Source organism: Coregonus lavaretus (genome assembly GCF_964263955.1).
Source record: "Coregonus lavaretus genome assembly, contig: HAP1_SCAFFOLD_3203, whole genome shotgun sequence".
Lineage (NCBI taxonomy): Eukaryota > Metazoa > Chordata > Actinopteri > Salmoniformes > Salmonidae > Coregonus > Coregonus lavaretus.
In genome coordinates, this window is record NW_028162373.1 from 34,335 (window position 1) to 62,185 (window position 27,851).

Sequence of the window (27,851 nt, forward strand, 5' to 3'; positions counted from 1 at the left end):
GATTTTGTACGTTTGCCCACTGACAAAGAAATGATCAGTCTATAATTTTAATGGTAGGTTTATTTGAACAGTGAGAGACAGAATAGCAACAAAAAAATCCAGAAAAAAGCATTTAAAAAATGTTATAAATTGATTTGCATTTTAATGAGGGAAATAGCTATTTGACCCCTTCTCAATCAGAAAGATTTCTGGCTCCCAGGTGTCTTTTATACAGGTAACGAGCTGAGATTAGGAGCACACTCTTAAAGGCAGTGCTCCTAATATCAGTTTGTTACCTGTATAAAAGACACCTGTCCACAGAGTATATGTATGTGTATGTGTATTATCTCCCGAGTGGCTCAGTGGTCTACTAGAGATCCTGGTTCTAATCCAGGCTCTGTCGTAGCCGACCGGGAGACCCATGGGGCGGCGCACAATTGGCCCAGCGTCGTCCAGGTTAGGGGAGGGAATGGTCGGCAGGGATGTAGCTCAGTTGGTAGAGCATGGCGTTTGCAACGCCAGGGTTGTGGGTTCGATTCCCACGGGGGGCCAGTATGGAGAAAAAAATTAAATAGTGTATGCACTCACTCTGGATAAGAGCGTCTGCTAAATGACGTAAATGTAAATATGTGTGTGTGTGTGTATATATATAAAAAACATGGGGGACTGGAGGTGATGCAGACAATTACATTGATGGAAGATACAATCTATCTGCAATATTAAGCTTAAAAAAATATAATACCCTTAAAAAAATTATTATAATAATAATAATAATAATAATAATAATATTAATTACCTGAAAATTATATGTCATCCAGTCTTAAAATGTCTGCAAAAACCAAATATTGAAATACTGTTAAATATTTAAAAAAACCCAAAACCCATGAATAAAGACTACTGACCTTATTCTTGTAGCTGGGACTCAATTTGGTTGGATCTCGTCACCGTTCCTGTCGTGAACCAGTTCACCACCGGCCTGGATTAACCCTCAATCTTAGAGGTCAGGACTTTGTCCCACGGATCCTAGATCAACCCGTGCACGGTTTCGGGTTTCCCCGGGATGACAAAATGGCCATACAATCTTTTTATATGCACACTTCAGAGAAGGCGGGCTGTAGTTTTCCACTGGAAAACTGCTCTCCTGACCATCATGTCACACACACACACACACACACACACACACACACACACACACACACACACACACACACACACACACACACACACACACACACACACACACACACACACACACACACACAAGACTAACAGTTTCTCTACTCCCTAAATTCCTCAGTTATCTTGGTTTCTCAGTTGCCTGTAGCCTTTGTTGTCTGGCCTAACTCTTACTCACATTGCTAAATAGTAGCACAATGCCATATTCTTTACTGGTCCTACACTCACACATTCTAACACATTTCACACAGTTTCAGGGTGTAATAATTATTCATTAATAATTAATCTATCAGTTTATTTATCAACCATGTTTGCACACCTTGCTATAGTGCAGGGATGGGCAACTCCAGTCCTCGGGGCCTGATTGGTGTCACAATTTTGCCCCAGGCCCAGCTAACACACCTGACTCCAATAATTAACTAATCATGATCTTCAGTTTAGAATGTGATTAGTTTAATCAGCTGTGTTTGCTAGGGATGGGGGAAAAGTGTGACACCCCGAGGATTGGAGTTACCCATCCCTAATAGCTGAAAGGCCAGACGGTTCTAGTGTTAAGGACTCGTAGATGGGTGTTGCTCATGCGTTCACTCATGCTGACCGGCTCCAGTACTTTGTTCTTGACTAAAGCCTCCAAGTCAGCCTTGACTTTTGGTCTGATAGCATAATGTACAGGTCGTGCTTTCAGAAACGTTGGTTTGCTGTCTGGCTTAATGCTAAGCTTCCCTGCAATGTCGTTCATACTACCCAGCTGTCCATTAAAGACTTCTCCATGTTTCTTTAAGATGGCAGGTAGGTCTGTGTCTCCATGTGTCATTGTATGCACTGATGGCCAGTCCAGTGTGATTTTCTCCAACTATGAACATCCCAGTAGTGATGCATAGTCTCCTTTCACAACATAGAGTGGCAGCTTTTCAGTTTGACTGTTTACCTGAACTGTGACATCAGTGATGCCTCTCACAGCGACAGATTCACCTGTGTAAGTCTTTAACACGAGGTGCGCTGGTTGAAGTGGAAGGTGTTTCAGTCTTTTTTCTGACACAAGAGATACAGCTGCCCCTGTGTCAATCTCCATACCCACCGGCTGTCCCTCTAGCAAGGGGGAGACATAGTAGCCGTGCGGCCCGCCAGGAAAAAGTCAGGATTTTCAGTGTGACTTCCTGGTCTGATGAGTCACTCACCTCAGTGTTCTCTTACTCAACAGTGTGAACATGTCTATGTGTCTTTCGTTGGAATGCCTGTTTCTTGTTTCCCGTTTTTGTGATTTCTCTGTTCTCTTTTTGTTTCTGGAGACTTGTCCGATGTTGCCCTTTTTACCACAGGCTGGACAATCCATGTCCTTACACCAGCATGTGACTTGATTTCCTGGTCTCTGATTTTCAGTTGAAACTCTGTTGAAACTTTTTATTTATTTGAAAGGAACACAGACAAGAACAAATAGCAGCAGGAATGGTTATACAGTTAGAAACACAATACTGTTAAAATATATATCAGAACAAATAGCAGCAGGAATGGTTATACAGCTAGAGACTCAGTACTGTTAAAATATATATCAGAACAAATAGCAGCAGGAATGGTTATACAGCTAGAGACACAATACTGTTAAAATATACATCAGTATATTATGGAAACTAGTTATTGCAGATAAATACAATTATAATAAACCACATATACAATCACCCACCTCAGCTGCATCAACTCACCCTCCAACCCCTCCTGGGACCACCCCAACCCACCCTCCAACCCCTCCTGGGACCACCCCAACCCACCCTCCAACCCCTCCTGGGACCACCCCAACCCACCCTCCAACCCCTCCTGGGACCACCCCAACCCACCCTCCAACCCCTCCTGGGACCACCCCAACCCACCCTCCAACCCCTCCTGGGACCACCCCAACCCACCCTCCAACCCCTCCTGGGACCACCCCAACCCACCCTCCAACCCCTCCTGGGACCACCCCAACCCACCCTCCAACCCCTCCTGGGACCACCCCAACCCACCCTCCAACCCCTCCTGGGACCACCCCAACCCACCCTCCAACCCCTCCTGGGACCACCCCAACCCACCCTCCAACCCCTCCTGGGACCAACCCAACCCACCCTCCAACCCCTCCTGGGACCACCCCAACACACCCAACCTGATCTCCATTAAATAAAATACTAAATCACAAAAATGATAATTAACGGTTAATCTGTTGGGTAAAACCAACTACAGAAGTTATTTTATGGTTTCAGCTGCAATGTTGTTTGGCCAGCCCCATGGATCCTAGCAGTGGATAGTTCTAAATAAATTATATCTATAAAAGTGCTGATCCAATGAGGTGTGGTGGTTGCCATCTTAGTTCCAACATCTTTTTAGCTGCTGTCCAACCTGACAACATTATACGTCTTTGCTGTAATGACAGTGGTGAATTATCATTTAGTAATAACAGTTTGGGGGAACAAGGTATGAGGATACCTCTTTCCAAAACATGTCCCCTGGTCACTCCCAGTACATATGATTAAAGGAGCCCAAGGCACCTTGATTACATAGATCACACAGAGGAGCGGTTGTGATTTCTATTAAATGATGTTTTCTAGGTGGAAGGTATACCCTGTGTATGAGATTAAAATGTATCAACTGGTGATTAGGATTGTTAGATGAACCCACTAAGTTCCTGATGAACTCAACTGGTGAGCCTCTTTAGCAGCTAGTTCCATAGACACACTGATTTCAATGTCCTTTGCCAAGGTCAGATGACTTTCAGTCAACAGTCTCTTTTATGTAGCTTCACTCCGTAGCCCACATACTAGTCTGTCTCTAATGATGTCATTTAGAACAGCATTAAACTCAGTGTTCTGATAGTTTCTTTAATGCAGCAGCAAACATTGTTACTGATTCTCCCTCTTCCTGATGTCTCCTGTGGAACCTCGACCTTTCAGCATTAATTAGTGGTTCTGGTGAAAAATGTCCTTTAAGTATCTCCACAATATCCCCATACGTCTTATTAACTGTTCTGTCTGGCTGTAGCAGGCTGCCTAGTAAATTAAATGTCTTTGGCCCCATTACACTAAAACATGTAGGCACAATGTTGTCCTCATCCATGTCATTTACAAGAACAAAATATTCAAACTGTTCTGTATATGAGCTCCACTGCTCAATACTTTCATCAAACTGTCCAATGTTTCCATCAATTCCAATAATTTTTCATTTCTCAATAAGCTCCAGATTGTCACTCACTTCAATATTGTCCTCAACCACAGCAATATTTTCCTCAGTCACATGATCTTCATTCACTTCACTCACTGACGTTTCCTCCTAAGTTCGCTCATTTAGCAGTTTTAAATAATAGCTTTGTCTTCACAGTTGAATAAATGTCCTATCCTTTAATCACTGCATATTCCTCCTTTTTAATCACGTTGTTTTCCCGCTCCGATGTCCGTCTCGAGTCCTTTTCTGCCGTCCATGACGATGTTAACTCCAGTAGTGGAAAAAGTACCCAATTGTCATACTTGAGTAAAAGTAAAGATACCTTAACAGAAAATGACTCAACTAAAAGTGAAAGTCACCCAGTAAAATACTACTTGAGTAAAAGTCTAAAAGTATTTGGTTTTATATATACTTAAGTATCAAAAGATAAATGTAATTGCTAAAATATACTAAAGTATCAAAAGTAAAAGTACAAGTATAAATCATTTCAAATTCCTTACATAAAGCAAACCAGACAATTTTCTTGTTTTTAAAATGTACGTTCAGCCAGAGGCAAACTCCAACATTCAGACAATTTACAAACAAAGCATTTGTGTTTAGTGAGTCTGCCAGATCAGAGGCAGTAGGGATGTTCTCTTGATGAGTGTGTGGATTGGAACATTTTCTGTCCTGCTAAGCATTCAAAATGTAACAAGTACTTTTGGGTGTTAGGGAAAATGTATGGAGTAAAAAGTACATTATTTTCTTTAGGAATGTAGTGAAGTAAAAGTAAAAGTAGTCAAAAATATGAATAGTAAAGTCAAATACAGATACCCCCCCAAAAACTACTTAAGTAGTACTTTAAAGTATTTTTACTTAAGTACTTTACACCACTGGTTAACTCTCTTTCTTAGCTAGCTAGACTATGCACTTGCCTCTGCTATCAATACACTGTGCTAACATTAGCCTAGACTGGACCACAGAAAATAACAGATTTAAACAGTTGTAAAAACCCACTTCTTCCAGACAGAATAGTTCCTGTAGATACAGACTTACTCATCACCAATCTTTTGTTATGTCTCGTGGGTTTCATAACCACGTCTGTATAACAATTCAATAATGATGAGACAGGAGACAGGAATCAGTTCAACCATTTATCTGGAACGTGATCATCTCAACACATACAAACCCCCATGATGCTCTGCAGCACAACCCCAATATACAACAAATACATACATAAGTAAATGGACACGAAACAAAACTCATAGAGGAATCTAAATGTTCAGTTGTAGAAAGTAGGGCCATGGGATAGGGTCAGAAAGGTCAGTATGTTTAATAACTGGTTCCAGAGGTGACATAACAAGCATAAGGTCCATTATAACACAGTGAAGTAGAGGTGGGAGCTAAAAGCAGACATGGACAGTGAGACGGTGTGAGGAGGTCAGGGGTGAAACACTAGATCAGGACAGGTAGAAATGGCAGGGCTGGAAATAGACACAGAGACACATTCTGATCATGGCTCACACCTGACCTGAGACACCCAAACAGAAGATGCCATAGCAAAGTCCTGTCCAGTAGGCTATATGGGATTTCCTTTCATCAAAATCCAACACATGGAAATGTGTCCAGTGTGTGTGTGTGTGTGTGTGTGTGTCCAGTGTGTGTGTGTGTGTCCAGTGTGTGTCCAGTGTGTGTGTGTGTGTGTCCAGTGTGTGTGTTCAGTGTGTGTGTGTGTGTCTAGTGAGGCATTTGTCAATTAAAAGTTACTTTAAAGCTTTAGTGAAAGGATGGAATGACTTAGTGTTAATAACATTTAGTGAAAGGATGGAATGACTTAGTGTTACTAACATTTAGTGAAAGGATGGAATGACTTAGTGTTACTAACATTTAGTGAAAGGATGGAATGACTTAGTGTTACTCACATTTAGTGAAAGGATGGAATGACTTAGTGTTACTAACATTTAGTGAAAGGATGGAATGACTTAGTGTTACTCACATTTAGTGAAAGGATGGAATGACTTAGTGTTACTAACATTTAGTGAAAGGATGGAATGACTTAGTGTTTAACATTTAGTGAAAGGATGGAATGACTTAGTGTTACTAACATCATATCAAACCTAAAACATTAACTTAATAAAAAAGTAGGAGAGTGGATCAGAAAACCAGTCAGTATCTGGAGTGACCACCATTTGCCTCATGCAGCGCGACACGTCTCCTTCGCATAGAGTTGATCAGGCTGTTGATTGTGGTCTGTGGAATGTTGTCCCACTCCTCTTCAATGTCTGTGCAAAGTTGCTGGATATTGGTGGGAACTGGAACATGCTGTCGTACACGTCTATCCAGAGCATCCCAAATTGGAACATGCTGTCGTACACGTCTATCCAGAGCATCCCTATTGGAACATGCTGTCGTACACGTCTATCCAGAGCATCCCAAATTGGAACATGCTGTCGTACACGTCTATCCAGAGCATCCCAAATTGGAACACACTGTCGTACACGTCTATCCAGAGCATCCCAAATTGGAACACGCTGTCGTACACATCTATCCAGAGCATCCCAAATTGGAACATACTGTCGTACACGTCTATCCAGAGCATCCCAAATTGGAACATGCTGTCGTAGATGTCTATCCAGAGCATCCCAAATTGGAACATGCTGTCGTACACGTCTATCCAGAGCATCCCAAATTGGAACATGCTGTCGTACACGTCTATCCAGAGCATCCCAAATTGGAACATGCTGTCGTACACGTCTATCCAGAGCATCCCAAATTGGAACATGCTGTCGTACACGTCTATCCAGAGCATCCTAAATTGGAACATGCTGTCGTACACGTCTATCCAGAGCATCCCAAATTGGAACAAGCTGTCGTACACGTCTATCCAGAGCATCCCAAATTGGAACATGCTGTCGTACACGTCTATCCAGAGCATCCCAAATTGGAACATACTGTCGTACACGTCTATCCAGAGCATCCCAAATTCGAACATGCTGTCGTACACGTCTATCCAGAGCATCCCAAACATTCTCAATGTGTGACATGTCTGGTGAGAACTCAGGCCATGGAAGAACTGTATTTAGTTCAGCTTCCAGGAATTGTGTACAAATCCTTGCGACATGGGGCCGTACATTATCATGCTGAAACATGAGGTGATTGTGTTTGACACAGGGACACTGAAGAGGAGTCACCCCAAACATAACACCCTGGATAGAGGGGATTACACACTAGAGAGATATTCTACATTGTTGCTCCAGTGTGTTTTACTAATATTTAGTGAAAGGATGGAATGATTTAGTGTTACTAACATCATATCAAACATAAAACATTAACTTAATAAAAAAGTAGGAGCATGGAACATACCTGAGCCCATGGTATGTTAATAGTGTAACATGATTCAGTCTGAGCCCATGGTATGTTAATAGTGTAACATGATTCAGTCTGAGCCCATGGTATGTTAATAGTGTAACATGATTCAGTCTGAGCCCATGGTATGTTAATAGTGTAACATGATTCAGTCTGAGCCCATGGTATGTTAATAGTGTAATATGTTTCAGTTTAGGCCCATGGTATGTTAATAGTGTAACATATTTCAGTCTGAGCCCATATCTATTTTTTACTTAACACTTGTTTTTCTTAAACCTGCATTGTTAGTTAAGGGCTTGTAAGTAAGCATTTCACTGTAAGGTCTACACCTTTTGTGTTCGGCGCATGTGGCAAATACAATTTGATTTGATTTGATTTGAAACGTCATGTTGTTTTTGACACCTGACACAGGGACACTGAGGCGTCATCATACCAAAGATGAAACCCTGGATAGAGGGGCTTAGTGAATGTGGAGTGGAATGTGTACAGGTGGGTCAGTGTGTCAGAGGAGACTCTGTAGAAGGACAGAGTGCCGGCTGGCCAGTCCAGATACACTCCTACTCTGTGGGAGCTGGAGGAGGGGACGTCTATGGTAGTGGACTTATTATTGTGACAGGCTCTGTAACTGTTTTCAGAGCAGCGCAGACTCCAGGAGTTGTCATTGTATCCAAGCCCAGAGCCCTTAAAACTTCCTCTCCTGATGATTCCTTTATATGCCACTCCTATATCAGCCCTTCTCACACTCCACTCTACCTCCCAGTAACAGCGCCCAGTCAGACCCTCTCTACACAGCACCTGTCCACAGTCCTCAAATCTCTCTGGGTGATCAGGATACGGATGAACATTTGGCCCATGTGTCACCTTTCTGTTCTCCTCAGACAGAGAGAGGCGTCTGTATAATGTGTTTGGGTCCAGTGTGAGATCACAGGCATCTGATGGATGAAACCAGACACAATATTAGAAATCATCATCATTCACATTAGAATGTTAACTCACTTTTCACTAATTCATTTAATGTAGATGTTTCTAGGTATCAAAAGGAGAAGTTACGGTAACTTGAGATTTGCTCAGTGATCATATGTTATACTGTATGGTAATATAAAACACACTTATTCCCATTAATTACACACACAAACACACACCTGTATGCATGAATGAACACAAACATTTCTAATGTAACACGAACACGCCACACACAGACACACACATTGTCAAAGCAACTCTTTGTAAACTTTGGTGTCCCTGATTTGTGCTTCTGTAGAACTACAGCTGATATTTAATATGACCAAGTATGTAATGATGGTGGTCTTTGACTTTGACTTCACTTGAATTAAGACTTATTCTTAGTCATATTCTTCACAGCAGTCAACACTCACATTTTCTAAGTCCAGGTTTCATTGTGTACTCTCCACCATGTTCCACACTGTAGCGGTAAGCAGAAGAACAGACAGTCATTGAGTGATACACCTGAACTCACACACACACACACACACACACACACACACACACACACACACACACAGGACACACACACACACGTGCACACACACACACGGTCAGTATATAACTTAGTCCAAGTGGTGGTAAGAATGTTTGTCTTAACTAGACTGATAACTCCAACATGTCTGATATGAACATTGACATAAACCCTCTACATACTTGAGTTTCTTCAGTCTGCAGTGTGGATCCTCCAGTCCAGCAGAGAGCAGTCTGACTCCTGAGTCTCCTGGGTGATTGTAGCTCAGATCCAGCTCTCTCAGGTGTGAGGGGTTTGACTTCAGAGCTGAGACCAGAGAAGCACAGCCTTCCTCTGTGACTAGACAGCGCGACAGCCTGCAAAGAGTCAAATCATATTAAAACCACACTGCTATTCTTTGGTGGTCAAAATAGTGGCTAAATATATTTTCTCAAAATGTTCAGATACATCAGTGTCCTGAAACCTTCCATATCTATTCATAAATGAATGTTTCATTATTAGAAATGACAAATTATCAAAGTATTGCTTGTAGATAGAAAAATGCATATTACAAATATTTGAGTAGACTGACCAGAGCAGTTTAAAAAGCAGTATCAGTCAAAAGACAGACAGTGAGGTATCAGATTTAGATTGTATTGAGTATACAGTCCACACCATATCTATTTTGACAGTGAAGATAACATTTTAAATGTGGCTCTATACTCCAGCATTTTGGATTTGAGATCAAATGTTTCATATGAGGTGACAGTATATAATGTCACCTTTTATTTGAGGATATTTGAATACATATCTGTTTCACCGTTTAGAAATGAAAGCACTTTATGTGTCTAGTCCCCCATTTGAAGAAGTCATAAGCATTCTGACCAATTCACTTATAGTGTATTAAAGTAGTCAAAAGTTTAGTATTTGGTCCGATATTCCTTGAACACAATGACTACATCAAGCTTGTGACTCAAACACGTTGGTTGCATTTGCAGTTTGTTTTGGTTGTGTTTTGGGTTATGTTTTGCCCAATATTAAAATGGTGGATGATGACTGGAGTAATTTTCTGTCTAAGTGAGTAGATAACATGTTTCTAAACACTACTAAATTAATTCTGATGATGCCATAATTAAGAAAAAAAATTTAATGAATCATGAATAATAATGAGTGAGAAAGTTACAGAGGCTACAACAAAACATGCTAACCTCTCACCATTACCAATAACAGAGGGGGTATGATCCTTGTTCCTCTGTAACTTTCTCATTCATCATCATTCACAATTTATTCATGATTATTCATAATCATGGTAGCATCCACATGAATGTAGAAGTGTTCAGAAACATCTTCTATTCTTACTGACAATACAAGTGAAGTGACTCCAAAATGACAGGACATTATTCACCATTCAGTTTCTATTGGGAAAAACATCATCCAAAACACAACCAAGACAAACTGCAAATGTATTCAACAAGTTTGTGGAGTCACAAGCCTGATGTAATCACTGCAGGTAAGGAATATGGGACCAAATACTAAACTTATGACTACTTTAATACAATATAAGAGAATATGTCCAAATTATTATGACTTTTTCAAATGGGAGAACTAGATACATGAAGTGCTTTCCTATCTAAACGGTAAAACAGAATGTATGAATAACCTCAAATAAAAGGTGACATTCTGTACTGTTGCCTAATATGAAACATTATATCTGAAATGCAAAATGTTGGAGCATAGCGCCAAATTTAAAACTGTAAGCTTCACTGTCCGAACACATATGGTGTGGACTATGTGTGCCTGGTAAAAACATGTGGATCTGGTGAACAGTTATCACTTGTTGACCAACTACAGGAATACTGACCTCAGAGTCTCCAGTTTACAGTGGGGATTCCCCAGTCCAGCAGAGAGCAGCTTCACTCCTGAATCCTTCAGGTCATTGTTACTCAGATCCAGCTCTCTCAGGTGTGAGGGGTTTGACTTCAGAACTGAGACCAGAGAAGCACAGCCTTCCTCTGTGACTAGACAGCCTGACAGCCTGCAAAGAATCAAATCATATTAAAACCACACTGCTATTCTTTTGTGGTGAAAATAGTGGAAGAAAATCTTTTCAAAACGTTCAGATACATCAGTGTCCTGAAACCTGACATATCTATTCATAAATTAATTATTACTTATTAGAAATGACAAATTATCAAACTATTGCTTGTAGATAGAAAATTGCATATTACAAATATTTGAGTAGACTGACCAGAGCAGTTTAAAAAGCAGTATCAGTCAAAAGACAGACAGTGAGGTATCAGATTTAGATTGTATTGAGTATACAGTCCACACCATATCTAGTTTGACAGTGAAGCTAACATTTTAAATGTGGCTTTATACTCCAGTATTTTGGATTTGAGATCAAATGTTTCATATGAGGTGACAGTATATAATGTCACCTTTTATTTGAGGATATTTTAATACATATCTGTTTCACCGTTTAGAAATGAAAGCACTTTATGTGTCTAGTCCCCCATTTGAAGAAGTCATAAGTATTCTGACAAATGTACTTATAGTGTATTAAAGTAGTTTAGTATTTGGTCTGATATTCCTTGAACACAATGACTACATCAAGCTTGTGATTCAAACTCGTTGGTTGCATTTGCAGTTTGTTTTGGTTGTGTTTTGGGTTATGTTTTGCCCAATGTTAAAATGGTGGATGATGACTGGATTAATCTTCTGTCTAAGTGAGTAGATAACATGTTTCTAAACATTACTAAATTAATCCTGATAATGCCATGATTAAGAAAAAATCTTTAATGAATCATGAATAATAATGAGTAAGAAAGTTACAGAGGCTACAACAAAACATGCTAACCTCTCACCATTACCAACAACAGAGGGGGAATTATCCTTGTTCCTCAGTAACTTTCTCATTCATCATCATTCACGATTCATTAATGATTATACATAATCATGGTAGCATCCACATGAATGTAGAAGTATTCAGAAACATCTTCTATTCTTACTGACAATACAAGTGAAGTGACTCCCAAAATGACAGGACATTATTCACCATTCAGTTTCTATTGGGAAAAACATCATCCAAAACACAACCAAGACAAACTGCAAATGTTTTCAACAAGTTTGTAGAATCACAAGCTTGATGTAATCACTGCAGGCAAAGAATATTGGACCAAACACTAAACTTTTTACTAAATGAATTTGTCCAAATAATTACGACTTTTTCAAATGGGAGAACTACATACATTAAGGGCTTTCATTACTAAACGGTAAAATATATATTTATGAATAACTTTAAATAAAGGTGACATTCTGTACTGTCGCCTAAAATGAAACATTATATCTCAAATCCAAAATGCTGGAGCATAGCACCAAATTTAAAACTGTAAGCTTCACTGTCCAAACACATATGGTGTGGACTATGTGTGCCTGGTAAACACATGTGGATCTGGTGAACAGTTATCACTTGTTGACCAACTACAGGAATACTGACCTCAGAGTCTCCAGTTTACAGTGGGGATTCCCCAGTCCAGCAGAGAGCAGCTTCACTCCTGAATCCTTCAGGTCATTGTTACTCAGATCCAGCTCTCTCAGGTGTGAGGGGTTTGACCTCAGAGCTGAGACCAGAGAAGAACAGCCTTCCTCTGTGACTCCACAGCCTGACAGCCTGCAAAGAGATCATCATGATTTCACAAACACACTGTTAATATAACACCAGTAGTGTAGAAGGACAATGGCAGATGCATTTGGTTTATTCTCTCAAACAACATATATATTCATCTTCTGTCTCCTAGAATTGTATGGTCATAATGTTATACTAATGTGAAAATCAATGCATTTATTCTTTATGTTTTTCAATTGAATATTATATACATATTATAATACATATTTTACTCTAAACTGAATATTTCTTCCTGATGATTAGTACTGAAATGTCATTTTATGTACTCACAGAGCAGCTCTGGAGGCTTTGACCACTGGCAGCAGCCTCAGAAGACCTTCCTCTGATCTGGAGTATTTCTTCAGGTCAAACACATCCAGCTCCTTTTCTGAAGACAGCAACACAAAGACCAGAGCTGACCACTGTGCAGGTGACAGTTTGACTTCTGAGAGACTTCCTGATCTCAGGTAGCTTTGGATCTCCTCCACTAGAGAATGGTCATTCAGTTCATTCAGACAGTGGAACAGATTGATGCACCTCTCTGGAGAGGGATTCTCCCTGATCTTCTCCTTGATGTAATTGACTGTTTCTTCATGGCTCTGTGAGCTGCTTCTTGTCTTTGTCAGTAGACCTCGTAAGTGCTTCTGATTGGACTCCAGTGAGAGGCCCAGAAGGAAGCGGAGGAACAGGTCCAGGTTTCCTGTCTCACTTTGTAAGGCTTTATCCACAGCACTCTTGTAGAAAGTAACTTCAGTAACTTGCGGTTCGGCCATTAGATTCTCATTGTTGTTGATGAATGAGAGGAACACATATACAGCAGCCAGAAACTCCTGAATGCTCAGATGCACGAAGCAGTACACCTTGTCCTGGTACAGCACACATTCCTCTTTAAAGAGCTGTGTGCACAATCCTGAGCACACTGAGGCTTCATTGACATCAATGCCAGCCTCTTTCAGGTCTTCTTCATAGAAAATCAGATTGCCATTCACAAGCTGTTGAAAAGCCAGTTTTCCCAGTGACAGAATGCTCTCTTTATTCCAGTGTGGACCTGTCTCTTCTTTCCCAAGATACTTTTCATTCTTCTGTTTGGTTTGAAACACCACAAGGTGTATGAACATCTCAGTCAGAGTCTTGGGCATCTCTTCTGTCTTGTCTGTACTCAACATGTGTTCAAGGACTGTTGCAGAAATCCAACAGAAGACTGGAATGTGGCACATGATGTGGAGGCTCCTTAATGTCTTTATGTGTGAGATGATTCTGCTGGCCAGGTCCTCATCACTGAATCTCCTTCTGAAGTACTCCTCCTTCTGTGGGTCATTGAACCCTCGTACCTCTGTCACCTGGTCAACACACACTGAAGGGATCTGATTTCCTGCTGCAGGTCGGGTAGTTATCCAGAGGAGAGCAGAGGGAAGCAGATTTCTCTTGATGAGATTTGTCAGCAGAACATCCACTGAGGTTGACTCTGTGACGTCACAACAGATCTTGTTCTTCTGGAAGTCTAGGGGCAGTCGGCACTCATCCAGACCATCAAAGATGAACAGAACTTTGTACTTGTCGTAGTTGGAGATCCTTGATTCTTTGGTTTCGATTGAGAAGTGATTGAGAAGTTCAATCAAAGTGTGTTTTTCCTTTTTCATCAAATTCAGCTCCCGAAAAGGGAATGAAAATACAAATTGGACATCCTGATTTGCTTTTCCTTCAGCCCAGTCCAGAATGAACTTCTGCACAGAGACTGTTTTTCCAATGCCAGCGACTCCCTTTGTCAGCACAGTTCTGATAGGTTTGTTTTGTCCAGGTAAGGGTTTGAAGATGTCGTTGCATTTGACTGCAGTCTCTGATCTTGCTTGTTTCCTGGTTGTTGTCTCAATCTGTCTCAGCTCATGTTCATTATTGACCTCTCCTGTTCCACCCTCTGTGATGTAGAGCTCTGTGTAGATCTTATTGAGAAGTGTTGGGTTTCCTTGTTTAGCGATCCCCTCAAATACACATTGAAACTTCTTCTTTAGATTAGATTTGAGTTCACGTTGAAGAATCACAGCACGCTCATCTGAATCTAGAAATAACACAGAGGATATTAATATTACGTCTGTTTTAATGCCTACACTATTCTAGGACTGTTATAACATTTTAAATGTTAATACTTTATTCTCTTAACTGACTGTATAAATGTTTTCATAATGCATTACAGACTGGTGTGACTGATTATATTATTATGATCTCTCTCTCTCTCTCTCTCTCTCTCTCTCTCTCTCTCTCTCTCTCTCTCTCTCTCTCTCTCTCTCTCTCTCCTCTCTCTCTCTCTCTCTCTCTCTCTCAACACAACACAACAAATCCCTGCTGCTCCTTGATGAGGTCACTAGGTGTTGTGTTAAGGCTGCTACAATATCATTGAGTTACACAGCTATTTTAGCTGTACTTTAGCTACAGCTTTTAAATGTTCTAAAACAGCATTCAACATGAGGCAGACAGCTTTTACTTTTCTCCAGTGTGTCAGCAAGCTCCTTCTGGTTCATTTTCCTCAGGACGTGCAGTGTGATCTTCAGAGCCCCCTCTCTGGCACTGCTCTCCTGCTTCTCATCTTCAGCGTCCACCACTTCCTTATCCTGCTTCTGACTCTCAAAGCCTTCTGGGAGTTCTGGACTAAGAATCCTCTTGAACATCTTCAGCTCGTTCTTTACAAATGTCATAATATTCTCTTCAAGCAACTGAAATAAATCAAGTAAATAAGTTAAGCAAGATACTAAATGCTTTCTCATTAACACATGAATGAATGATTGACAGATCAACTTTACTTGAGGTAAACAAAAACAAATGTACATAACAGGACCACATACACTGAATATGGAGTCCAGGTCTGTTTGATGACTCTGGGAAGACTGACCACTGAGAATCTCTGACTCTGATCTCTCCTGTTGGTTTCTGTGGACAAAACATGAGATTACATCTCCTCATCCAGGGAGTACACACACACACACACACACACACACACACACACACACACACACACACACACACACACACACACACACAAACACACACACACTCACAGGAAGGGAATGTTGTGTTTGTTTAATATTGTTTCAGGACTATGAAAATGGAAAAAAGGATTAGCCTATGGGTTATGAAAACAACAAAAAGAAATGCTAAAATGGGAGAGGAGAAATGACTAGAGACAGTGTTGTTTAACTCACTGACCATGACCCATGAGTTCTTCTTACCTTTGTTCAGTAGAAAAGACTCCCTCTGTAAAGTGTTCAGGAAGATTCATAGACAGGTCACTCTTCATGGACACACAGCTGGGTACAGGGGTGGCTGGTCTCTCCTGCTTGATTGGGCTTCAACACAACAGAGACAAACATTACATCTCTCATCTACTCTGAGCTCAGATGGGGAAACAAGAGTTTCATTCCAAAACGCTATATATCCATTTTCAGAAATGTTGGTCAATTAGCTTTTATTGTTTAAATAAATTATTAAACCACTACAAGGCTTTATAAAGGTGTCTAATGTGTGTAATTTCCACTTTAAAATGTCAGACTTGATTTTCCCTGATGAAAAATGTATGAACCCCTACAGAAAATATCCCTTAATTATAATCCACATAAAAATGCACATTTGCTATTGCTGCAGGATTATTTTCATGCTGTGAGAAACTAGGTCAAATGAAGATATTGCATCTGTAAATGCATTCATCTTAAGGTAGCTAGGTGAGACGACCACGTACCACAGTCAAATATACAGGATACGAACATTACATTCCAGCAAAACAATGGTTTTAAATCACATCTCAAATCTACAATAGTTACATTGAAGGTACCTATTAGTAATCATTTCTGATGAAAAAACACAAATGTGATTTTCTTTCTCCTATATAGCACTTTGGAATATAAATTCTTAAACAGTATTTTCAGCTCACCTCTTAGCTTGGGTGTCATGTCCCCCAAAGAGACTCATTTTAGAGGCAGGGCCCCCCTCCTCTCTCTCCCCAGAGAGACTCCTTTTAGAGGCAGGGCCCCCCTCCTCTCTCTCCCCAGAGAGACTCCTTTTATAGCACTGACCCCTAAACAGAGATCCAGCATGTTGGTTGCGGTTAACACAGTGTTCTCTTTTATTCATTATCTCTCAGCAATAAAACATTAAGTAACAGACACATCCAAACAGTCAGGTGATTTAATGCAATTACTTTTTCTAGCCCAATGACTACTCAAAACCCACCCACAAGGCCTGAAAACTAGGCCAAAACATAGACCCTGATAGGCCTACATGTTATTTCAGACAGCCTCCAGTAGCCTGGGCAAGATGTAGGCAAGATGTAAGCTGAATGATTTAGCAGCTTGCTTAGTTCAAATTGACAGATTCATTTATTTAACATGAATAGCAAGGCGATGTTGAGGTAGGAAGTGCTTCTGTTGCCCAGTAGTCTGCTGGAATAGGCTACTGAGAATGGGGTCGTAATTTCAATCAATGAATCAAATATTAATAATATTGATATGAACTGAATAGGTCCATGCTTGTCAACAACAGCCAGGTTATTTCTTTACCTGTAGCCTAATCTGGCTGACTGTTACCCTCGCTCTCTCTCCCTCTCCGTCTCTCTCTCTCTCGCTCTCTCTCTCTCGCTCTCTCTCTCTCGCTCTCACCTGCTGTCTCAACCTCTGAATGATCGACTATGAAAAGCCAACTGACATTTACTCCGGAGATGCTGACCTGTTGCAACCTCTATAACCACTGTGATTATTATTTGACCCTGCTGGTCGTCTATGAACATTTGAATATTTTGAAGAACGATCTGGCCTTAATGGCCATGTACTGTTATAATCTCCCCCCAGCACAGCCAGAAGAGGACTGGCCACCCCTCAGAGCCTGGTTCCTCTCTAGGTTTCTTCCTAGGTTCCTGCCTTTCTAGTGAGTTTTTCCTAGCCACAGTGCTTCAACATCCGAACATGCGCTGTTCGGCACGAGACGACCGTTAGAGCCAAAGACCTTCAAATCAAATTGTATTTCTCACATGCGCTGAATACAACAGGTGTACACTTTACCGTGAAATGCTTACTAACGAGCCCTTTCCCAACAATGCAGTTAAAAACAAAGAAAAAGTAAATAGTAACACAATGAAATAATAATAATGAGGCTATAAGGAGTACCAGTACTGAGTCAATGTGCAGGGTACCAGGTAGTTGAGGTAATAACTAGACTATATACAAGGAGTACCAGTACTGAGTCAATGTGCAGGGGTACCAGGTAGTTGAGGTAATAACTAGACTACATATAAGGAGTACCAGTACTGAGTCAATGTCCAGGGGTACCAGGTAGTTGAGGTAATTGAGGTAATATGTACATGTAGGTAGGTGTAAAAGTGACTCGGCAATCAGGATAGAGATTACATCTCCTTATCCAGGGAGTGCACACAAACACACACACACACACACACTGACACACACACACACACACACACACACACACACACACACACACACACACACACACACACACACACACACACACACACAGGGAGGGAATGTTGTGTTAGTTTAATATTGTTGCAGGACTATGAAAATGGAAAAAAGGTTTAGCCTATGGATTATGAAAACAACAAAAAGAAATGGGAAAATGGGAGAGGAGAAATGACTAGAGACAGTGTTGTTTAACTCACTGACCATGACCCATGAGTTCTTCTTACCTTTGTTCAGTAGAAAAGTCTCCCTCTCTGAAGTTTAGAGGTGGAGCCATAGACCGGTCACTCTTCATGGACACACAGCTGGGTACAGGGGAGGCTGGTCTCTCCTGCTTGATTGGGCTTCAACACAACAGAGACAAACATTACATCTCTCATCTACTCTGAGCTCAGATGGGGAAACATAAGAAGAGTTTCATTCCAAAACGCTATATATCCATTTTCAGAAATGTTCGTAAATTAGCTTCTATTGTTTAAAGAAATTATTAAACCACTACAAGGCTTTATAAAGGTGTCTAAAGTGTGTAATTTCCACTTTAAAATGTCAAGACTTGATTTTCCCTGATGAAAAATGTATGAACCCCTACAGAAAATATCCCTTAATTATAATCCACCTAAAAATACACATTTGCTATTGCTGCAGGATTATTTTCCTGCTGTGAGAAACTAGGTTATATGAAGATATGGCATCTGTAAATGCATTCATCTTAAGGTAGCTAGGTGAGACGACCACGTATCACAGTCAAATATACAGGATACGAACATTACATTCCAGCAAAACAATGGTTTTAAATCACATCTCAAATCTACAATAGTTACATTGAAGGTACCCATTAGTAATCATTTCTGATGAAAAAACACAAATGTGATTTTCTTTCTCCTATATAGCACTTTGGAATATAAATTCTTAAACAATATTTTCAGCTCACCTCTTAGCTTTGGTGTCATGTCCCCCAGAGAGACTCATTTTAGAGGCAGGGCCCCCCTCCTCTCTCTCCCCAGAGAGACTCCTTTTAGAGGCAGGGCCCCCCCCCTCTCTCTCCCCAGAGAGTCTCCTTTTAGAGGCAGGGCCCCCCTCCTCTCTCTCCCCAGAGAGACTCCTTTTAGAGGCAGGGCCCCCCCCCCTCTCTCTCCCCAGAGAGTCTCCTTTTAGAGGCAGGGCCCCCCCCCCTCTCTCTCCCCAGAGAGTCTCCTTTTAGAGGCAGGGCCCCCCTCCTCTCTCTCCCCAGAGAGACACATTTTAGAGGCAGGGCCCCCCTCCTCTCTCTCCCCAGAGAGACTCATTTTAGACCACTGACCCCTAAACAGAGATCCAGCATGTTGGTTGCGGTTAACACAGTGTTCTCTTTTATTCATTATCTCTCAGCAATAAAACATTAAGTAACAGACACATCCAAACAGTCAGGTGATTTAATGCAATGACTTTTTCTAGCCCAATGACTACTCAAAACCCACCAACAAGGCCTGAAAACTAGGCCAAAACATAGCCCCTGATAGGCCTACATCTTATTTCAGATAGCCTCCAGTAGCCTGGGCAAGATGTAGGCAAGATGTAAGCTGAATGATTTAGCAGCTTGCTTAGTTCAAATTGACAGATTCATTTATTTAACATGAATAGCAAGACGATGTTGAGGTAGGAAGTGCTTCTGTTACCTTGTAACCTGCTGGAATAGGCTACTGAGAATGGGGTCGTAATTTCAATCTGTATGAAATATTAATAATATGGATATGAACTGAATAGGCCCATGCTTGTCAACAACAGCCAGGTTATTTCTTTACCTGTAGCCTAATCTGGCTGACTGTTACCCTCGCTCTCTCTCCCTCTCCGTCTCTCTCTCTCTCGCTCTCTCTCGCTCTCTCTCTCTCGCTCTCACCTGCTGTCTCAACCTCTGAATGCTCGACTATGAAAAGCCAACTGACATTTACTCCTGAGATGCTGACCTGTTGCAACCTCTATAACCACTGTGATTATTATTTGACCCTGCTGGTCATCTATGAACATTTGAATATTTTGAAGAACGATCTGGCCTTAATGGCCATGTACTGTTATAATCTCCCCCCAGCACAGCCAGAAGAGGACTGGCCACCCCTCAGAGCCTGGTTCCTCTCTAGGTTTCTTCCTAGGTTCCTGCCTTTCTAGGGAGTTTTTCCTAGCCACAGTGCTTCAACATCCGAACATGCGCTGTTCGGCACGAGATGACCGTTAGAGCCAATGACCTTCAAATCAAATTGTATTTCTCACATGCGCTGAATACAACAGGTGCACACTTTACCGTGAAATGCTTACTAACGAGCCCTTTCCCAACAATGCAGTTAAAAACAAAGAAAAAGTAAATAGTAACACAATGAAAAAATAATAATGAGGCTATAAGGAGTACCAGTACTGAGTCAATGTGCAGGGTACCAGGTAGTTGAGGTAATAACTAGACTATATACAAGGAGTACCAGTACTGAGTCAATGTGCAGGGGTACCAGGTAGTTGAGGTAATAACTAGACTATATACAAGGAGTACCAGTACTGAGTCAATGTGCAGGGGTACCAGGTAGTTGAGGTAATAACTAGACTATATACAAGGAGTACCAGTACTGAGTCAATGTGCAGGGGTACCAGGTAGTTGAGGTAATAACTAGACTATATACAAGGAGTACCAGTACTGAGCCAATGTGCAGGGTACCAGGTAGTTGAGGTAATAACTAGACTATATATAAGGAGTACCAGTACTGAGTCAATGTGCATGGGTACCAGGTAGTTGAGGTAATAACTAGACTATATACAAGGAGTACCAGTACTGAGTCAATGTGCAGGGTACCAGGTAGTTGAGGTAATAACTAGACTATATACAAGGAGTACCAGTACTGAGTCAATGTCCAGGGGTACCAGGTAGTTGAGGTAATAACTAGACTATATATAAGGAGTACCAGTACTGAGTCAATGTGCAGGGGTACCAGGTAGTTGAGGTAATAACTAGACTATATACAAGGAGTACCAGTACTGAGTCAATGTGCAGGGTATCAGGTAGTTGAGGTAATAACTAGACTATATACAAGGAGTACCAGTACTGAGTCAATGTGCAGGGGTACCAGGTAGTTGAGGTAATAACTAGACTATATACAAGGAGTACCAGTACTGAGTCAACGTGCAGGGGTACCAGGTAGTTGAGGTAATAACTAGACTATATACAAGGAGTACCAGTACTGAGTCAATGTGCAGGGGTACCAGGTAGTTGAGGTAATAACTAGACTATATACAAGGAGTACCAGTACTGAGTCAACGTGCAGGGGTACCAGGTAGTTGAGGTGATAACTAGACTATATACAAGGAGTACCAGTACTGAGTCAATGTGCAGGGGTACCAGGTAGTTGAGGTAATAACTAGACTATATACAAGGAGTACCAGTACTGAGTCAATGTGCAGGGGTACCAGGTAGTTGAGGTAATAACTAGACTATATACAAGGAGTACCAGTACTGAGTCAATGTGCAGGGGTACCAGGTAGTTGAGGTAATAACTAGACTATATACAAGGAGTACCAGTACTGAGTCAATGTGCAGGGGTACCAGGTAGTTGAGGTAATTGAGGTAATATGTACATGTAGGTAGGTGTAAAAGTGACTAGGCAATCAGGATAGAGATTACATCTCCTCATCCAGGGAGTGCACACACACACACACACACACACACACACACACACACACACACACACACAGGGAGGGAATGTTGTGTTTGTTTAATATTGTTTCAGGACTATGAAAATGGAAAAAATTATTAGTCTATGGATTATGAAAACAACAAAAATAAATGAGAAAATGGGAGAGGAGAAATGACTAGAGACAGTGTTGTTTAACTCACTGACCATGACCCATGAGTTCTTCTTACCTTTGTTCAGTAGAAAAGTCTCCCTCTCTGAAGTTTAGAGGTGGAGCCATAGACCGGTCACTCTTCATGGACACACAGCTGGGTACAGGGGAGGCTGGTCTCTCCTGCTTGATTGGGCTTCAACACAACAGAGACAAACATTACATCTCTCATCCACTCTGAGCTCAGATGGGGAAACAAGAGTTTCATTCCAAAACGCTATACAGTGGGGGGAAAAAGTATTTAGTCAGCCACCAATTGTGCAAGTTCTCCCACTTAAAAAGATGAGAGAGGCCTGTAATTTTCATCATAGGTACACGTCAACTATGACAGACAAAATGAGGGGAAAAAATCCAGAAAATCACATTGTAGGATTTTTTTATGAATTTATTTGCAAATTATGGTGGAAAATAAGTATTTGGTCAATAACAAAAGTGTCTCAATACTTTGTTATATACCCTTTGTTGGCAATGACACAGGTCAAACGTTTTCTGTAAGTACGAACATTACATTCCAACTAAACAATTGTTTTAAATCACATCTAAAATCTAATCTCCTATATAGCGTTTTGGAATATAAATTCTTAAACAATATTGTCAGCTCACCTTTTAGTTTTGGTGTCATGTTCCCCAGAGAGACTCATTTTAGAGGCAGGGCCCCCCTCCTCTCTCTCCCCAGAGAGACTCATTTTAGAGGCAGGGCCCCCCTCCTCTCTCTCCCCAGAGAGACTCATTTTAGACCACTGACCCCTAAACAGAGATGCAGCATGTTGGTTGTGGTGAACACAGTGACAACTAATTCTAGAATGTCAATTGTTCTCTTTTATTCATGATCTCTTAGAAATAAAACATTAACTAACAGACACATCCAAACAGTCAGGTGATTTAATGCAATGACCTTTTCTAGCCCAATGACTCCGCCAAACCCACCCACAAGGCCTGAAAACTAGGCCAAAACATAGCCCCTGATAGGCCTACATGTTATTTCAGACAGCCTCCAGTAGCCTGGGCAACATGTAGGCAAGATGTAAGCTGAATGATTTAGCAGCTTGCTTAGTTCAAATTGACAGATGCATTTATTTAACATGAATAGCAAGGCGATTTTGAGGTAGGAAGTGCTTCTGTTGCCCAGTAGTCTGCTGGAATAGGCTACTGAGGATGGGGTCGTAATTTCAATCAATGAATGAAATATTAATAACATGGATATGAACTGAATAGGCCCATGCTTGTCAACAACAGCCAGGTTATTTTTTTTACCTGTAGCCTAATCTGGCTGACTGTTACCTTCAATCTAATGCATTCTAACATCTGATCAGCAATTGCAATAGAACTGTGACCATGGTGACACTTGATAACTTCCAATTGAATTAACTAAACACGGCCATTATTAATTACATAATAACACAAGGCTACAACAACAATAAACTGAAGTTAAAGGCTATTTATTACATCTGTTTGCCAGCTCCAGGTTGGCTACACAAGTGGCACAAAATGATTTGCAACGACTCCAGTCATTTCAACATATTTATAGTATAAAATGGCAGGCTACAGTTGCCTAGACAGGCATAACAATTAATAGGCTACTTGATGGCCAACAGATCTATCATTCTCCACATTTAATGTCAGTTTCATTGTGGAGTTTTTCTCATAACAGAAGCACATGAGGAAGTTCCATAACTTTCATTTCAAATTTCCACTCGAGAGACCCAACAACTGAGCATGTGTAAAAACCTTCGCATGATATGGTTTTCCATAAGCAAAGTCGACATTAGATTTCAGTTTAAACCACTATCGTATCTGAAGATTATGCCTTTGTTAAATGTTTTTCATGACGAAATGGAATGTTGGTTGTTCAGGCCAAAGGGGGGATGTTTTATGATGTTATTTGAAATGTGCCGCTTGGAGGGTGACGCCCGAGGGGAGACTGGTGATTGGCCAGAAGAAGGGAGTAGCCCCTCCCTTTGCATTGTTTATAAATAGGGGGTAAACGATTAGACGGCAGAACGACCATATCAATCTGGGGAGTCGTTCTCCGGGCAACGCGTGTCTGTAATTTATGCTGTAACCTCGTGGTATGAATAAAAACTTCTGACACGATGCAGCATAACGGACTTTTTGTTGACAGCGATAATGGCCACCATTCATCATATACGACATAATGGCGCCCAACGTGGGGCCTGGGTTTGCGTCTCCTCCTTGTTTCAGTCAACCGCCGGCCTAACTCTCTCTGAGGGAAAAGGGTGAGTGTTCTTACCGCTTCGGAGGTTGTTGGATTGGATATGACTTGTGTACATTGAGGAGATGTTCCATTATGACCTGGCCTCAGGTGGCGTTTTTGCTGGTCGACTGGAGTCTGCTAAAATGTTATGTCATTGGTAACTATAGACAATGATAATTTAGAGTGATAAGTTTATATCTCATTGGTAACGGATGGCAATGAGGATTTAGAGCATAAATTTATATTTCATTGGTAACTATGGGCAATGACAAATTTAGAGCAAAAGGAACGGTATGATTGGTAGATTATTTCATTGGTAACGGGTGACAATGATTGGTAAATTATTTCATTGGTAACTATGGTCAATGGTTGGTAAATTCTGATATGCGCATTCTTTAGGGCACTGTACCATTTAAGACCTCCAGGGGGGGCCATTTTAGATGTCGGGCCGACAAATCCGTTTACACGATAGAATGGGTGGACGGTGGGTTTCTTTTCTTAAAGAGAGCTCGGATTCATGGGGTTTATCTGATTGTAATTATGATTTGACTCTCGTCCGACGGGGCGTTTGATTGGGTCTGATTTCTCGGTGTAATGGTCATTAGTCCCGGTAGCAAAAACGGTAGGATAAATATGTTAAAATTGATAGGGCAGTGCAGGGTTTGTTACATGTTGTAGGCTGTAGTTAGCTAGAGGCTAATGCTACGAGGCTAAATGGGAGTGGGTTTCAGGCCACGTGGTACATCGTTGCTCAGGCTAATTTTTAATTGTGTTTTGTGCCACGATGTACCGTAGGCTAAGCTAACTGCTAAGGTTGAATGCTAATTGTGTTGCGGGCTATATGCTAACGGATATCCTTAGAGATTCCGTTGCGACGGGTGAAAGTCTCTTAAACTTGTTTATGTGTTTGTAAGTCAGGTTATATGTTTTGTGAGCGCTGGTAAATGTTGTTTGATTATAAGGGGGAAATGGGAATTACAGCTGGACTGTTATTCTTTCTGTTTGGGGAGAGAGAAGAGAGAATCTTTCTTTCACGGTGAAATTGTATGGAGGAATGGGTATGCGCATGCGTTTAATTTTGCGACACTACAGTACCAAACGTGGGAGTTGGAGTTTATGGCACGAGATTAGGGAACGTTTTGTTTTACGGCACCATGAGGGGATGCTGAGACTCAAGTATGAGGTTAAAATGATATTTGCGCATGCGTGATTTTACGGGGCTAAAAACTACAACATGTGGTTATGTGCTAAGCCTACAAAGCACGGCATTATGGGTAAGAGTCCTAGGTCCCATGTGACGCGGCAAGGGATAATAGTCACAGAATAAGAGAGATTTTGGGAAAAAATCTCTTAGGTGTTAAACGGCTGTTATGTGAACGTTAAACTATTTTGCGAGATGTAGTACATTTATAGATCAAATATATGTTGACGGAGTATAATTAATTAAAATAAGACTATTAAAATTAAATGAAATGGTTTGGAGCGATCTATTTAGTAAATGTATGGGGATGCGTTTAATTTTAAAATGATATTTGCGCATGTGTGGGATTCTGCAAAACAACACATTGGTTAAACGGCAGGGGGAGACAGAGGAACACAGACGACGGAACAAATAGGCACAAGGAGATTTTCACACGATGATTCTAGTTTAAACGGTGGTGGGTTAAGATGAAACTTGTTTGGGTACCTATTGAATTTATACATTAAATATAGGATAACGGATTATAATCGATTGAATTAAATAATTAAATAACGGATTAAAAAAAAAGGTTTTTGAGCGATTTATTTAATTCTGAGTTTAGTCTTAGAGTGAATAAGGTAGAACGAATGAATATTGAATGGTTGGAAATACTCAGTGATGGCATGAACTACTAAAAGCTGTTCTTGTGTCTTTATCCCTTGTCATGAGAGACAGGAGAGAGAGGGGGAGCGAGGAGATACAGGAAGTGATCACGTCACGTGGCAGAGGATCAAGTCAAAAAAAGGTTTTGGTACTGATTATGGTTACAAGATCTTTCCCTAACAGGATATGTGATGTTATGACGATTTTACAAGGGGCTTGGCAAATTCTATTTCATTAAAAATTGCATTTTGGAGGCTATGTGCATCACTGGGGTTTAATTACAGATGTGTTGGGAATCCAGGATGGATTGAGGATTCTTCTGTAAATTTATGATAATTAGGGGTTAGAGCAAGGGGTTAAAAGGCTTTGTTTAGGGGTATTTTAGTCTGAAGATGACTAACTTGCATTTACTGACAGTTGATGGGTTGTGGTGAGATATACTCAACACTAATTGATATTGGTGACATAGGATATAGGAATAAAAATTGGGTTTATTATTCAGGATTTATTTGGAGTTGTTAGGGTTATATTAATAATTACAGGGGGGAAGTCTATATAACTTAAATAGTCTAAAATAGGATAGTTCACAATAAAGGAATATAAAGGGCTTGATATAGGGGAAAATTGATTAAAATAGTCATTTTTTAATCAAAGTAGGGTTAGAGTAGTGTTAGGGGAGACTAATGGCAGATGTTAGTACACCTTTCTCACATGGATTCAGCAGAAAGACATCATCCAGCAGGGTGATTATGGCATCAGAGATGAAGACGAATACGAGCAGAAACAACGATGAAGATGAATCCAGAAGACGGAAGAAAACCGAGATGTCTGGGAACTTAAGGAGATGACGATGATGACGATGAGAGTGATTGATGAGAGGCCATGGGTGGAGGTGACTCTGTGATCAGAAGGAAGTGGCAAGAGAGGAAAGAAGGATACTGGAGACTTGATCTCGGATGAAAGTTGAACGAAGAAGAAGACAAGATATTCGAGTTCTGATGAAGAAAAGTAAGAAGATGATGGAAGATGATATTTCAAGAACAGAACTTAGAAGATAACCTTTTGAAGAATACTGATAGGTCCACAACGAGAAGAACCGGACGAAGAAAACTCTATCAAATACAACTTATAACTGGTGGTGGAGAAGAAGAAAAGAAGTGTTGGTTATGAAGAATCAGAGTGAATCAAATCAACAATCACTGTTACAGCTTTAACTGAACAATATCAAAGGCAATTGTACCCGCCAAGGGGGGACCAGATGTTCCATATCGACTGTCAGTTTCTGGACAGACACAGAATTGGAGAAGAAGAAACAGAGGAAGATCAACGAGCAAGTGAAGATCACCGGTGCTTCAGGTGAACAATAAATATTCTAGAGTGCCGAGAATATCCGGAAGGGGTGCATTGCTGAGAGCATCGATTAGAGAAGAAGAGAAAATAGTTAACAGTTGAAACAACCGACAATTAGAAGTGATAGTGAATAGGGGAAAACTTATCTGTGTTCAGCCTAAAGAGGTTAAACATCTCATTAATTGATAACTAATTAGGATAGGGATTTGAGGTAGTACTTACTCTCCAAGTACTAATATTAGAAGATACTGTTATTGTAGTGTTGGGAAGAGAATTGAAGCGTACAATAAAGATGTACACTAGACGACTGACTGTCTGGTAGA

General features: G+C 40.8%; 1 protein-coding gene across 1 annotated transcript; it reads right to left on the reverse strand.

Annotated features, from left to right (window-relative positions):
• Positions 1–5,750: 5,750 nt before the first annotated feature.
• On the reverse strand, positions 5,751–19,325 carry LOC311119321 (NLR family CARD domain-containing protein 3-like). The gene is made up of 9 exons (XM_084194041.1): positions 19,194–19,325; positions 18,490–18,606; positions 15,644–15,728; positions 15,232–15,514; positions 13,098–14,862; positions 11,004–11,177; positions 9,346–9,519; positions 9,063–9,109; positions 5,751–8,618 (listed from the first exon to the last, which is right to left on the reverse strand). Exons 1-9 carry the CDS (start codon positions 19,229–19,231, stop codon positions 8,071–8,073), a joined length of 3,231 nt encoding a protein of 1,076 aa, XP_084050167.1. The 5' UTR covers positions 19,232–19,325; the 3' UTR covers positions 5,751–8,070.
• Positions 19,326–27,851: the final 8,526 nt, after the last annotated feature.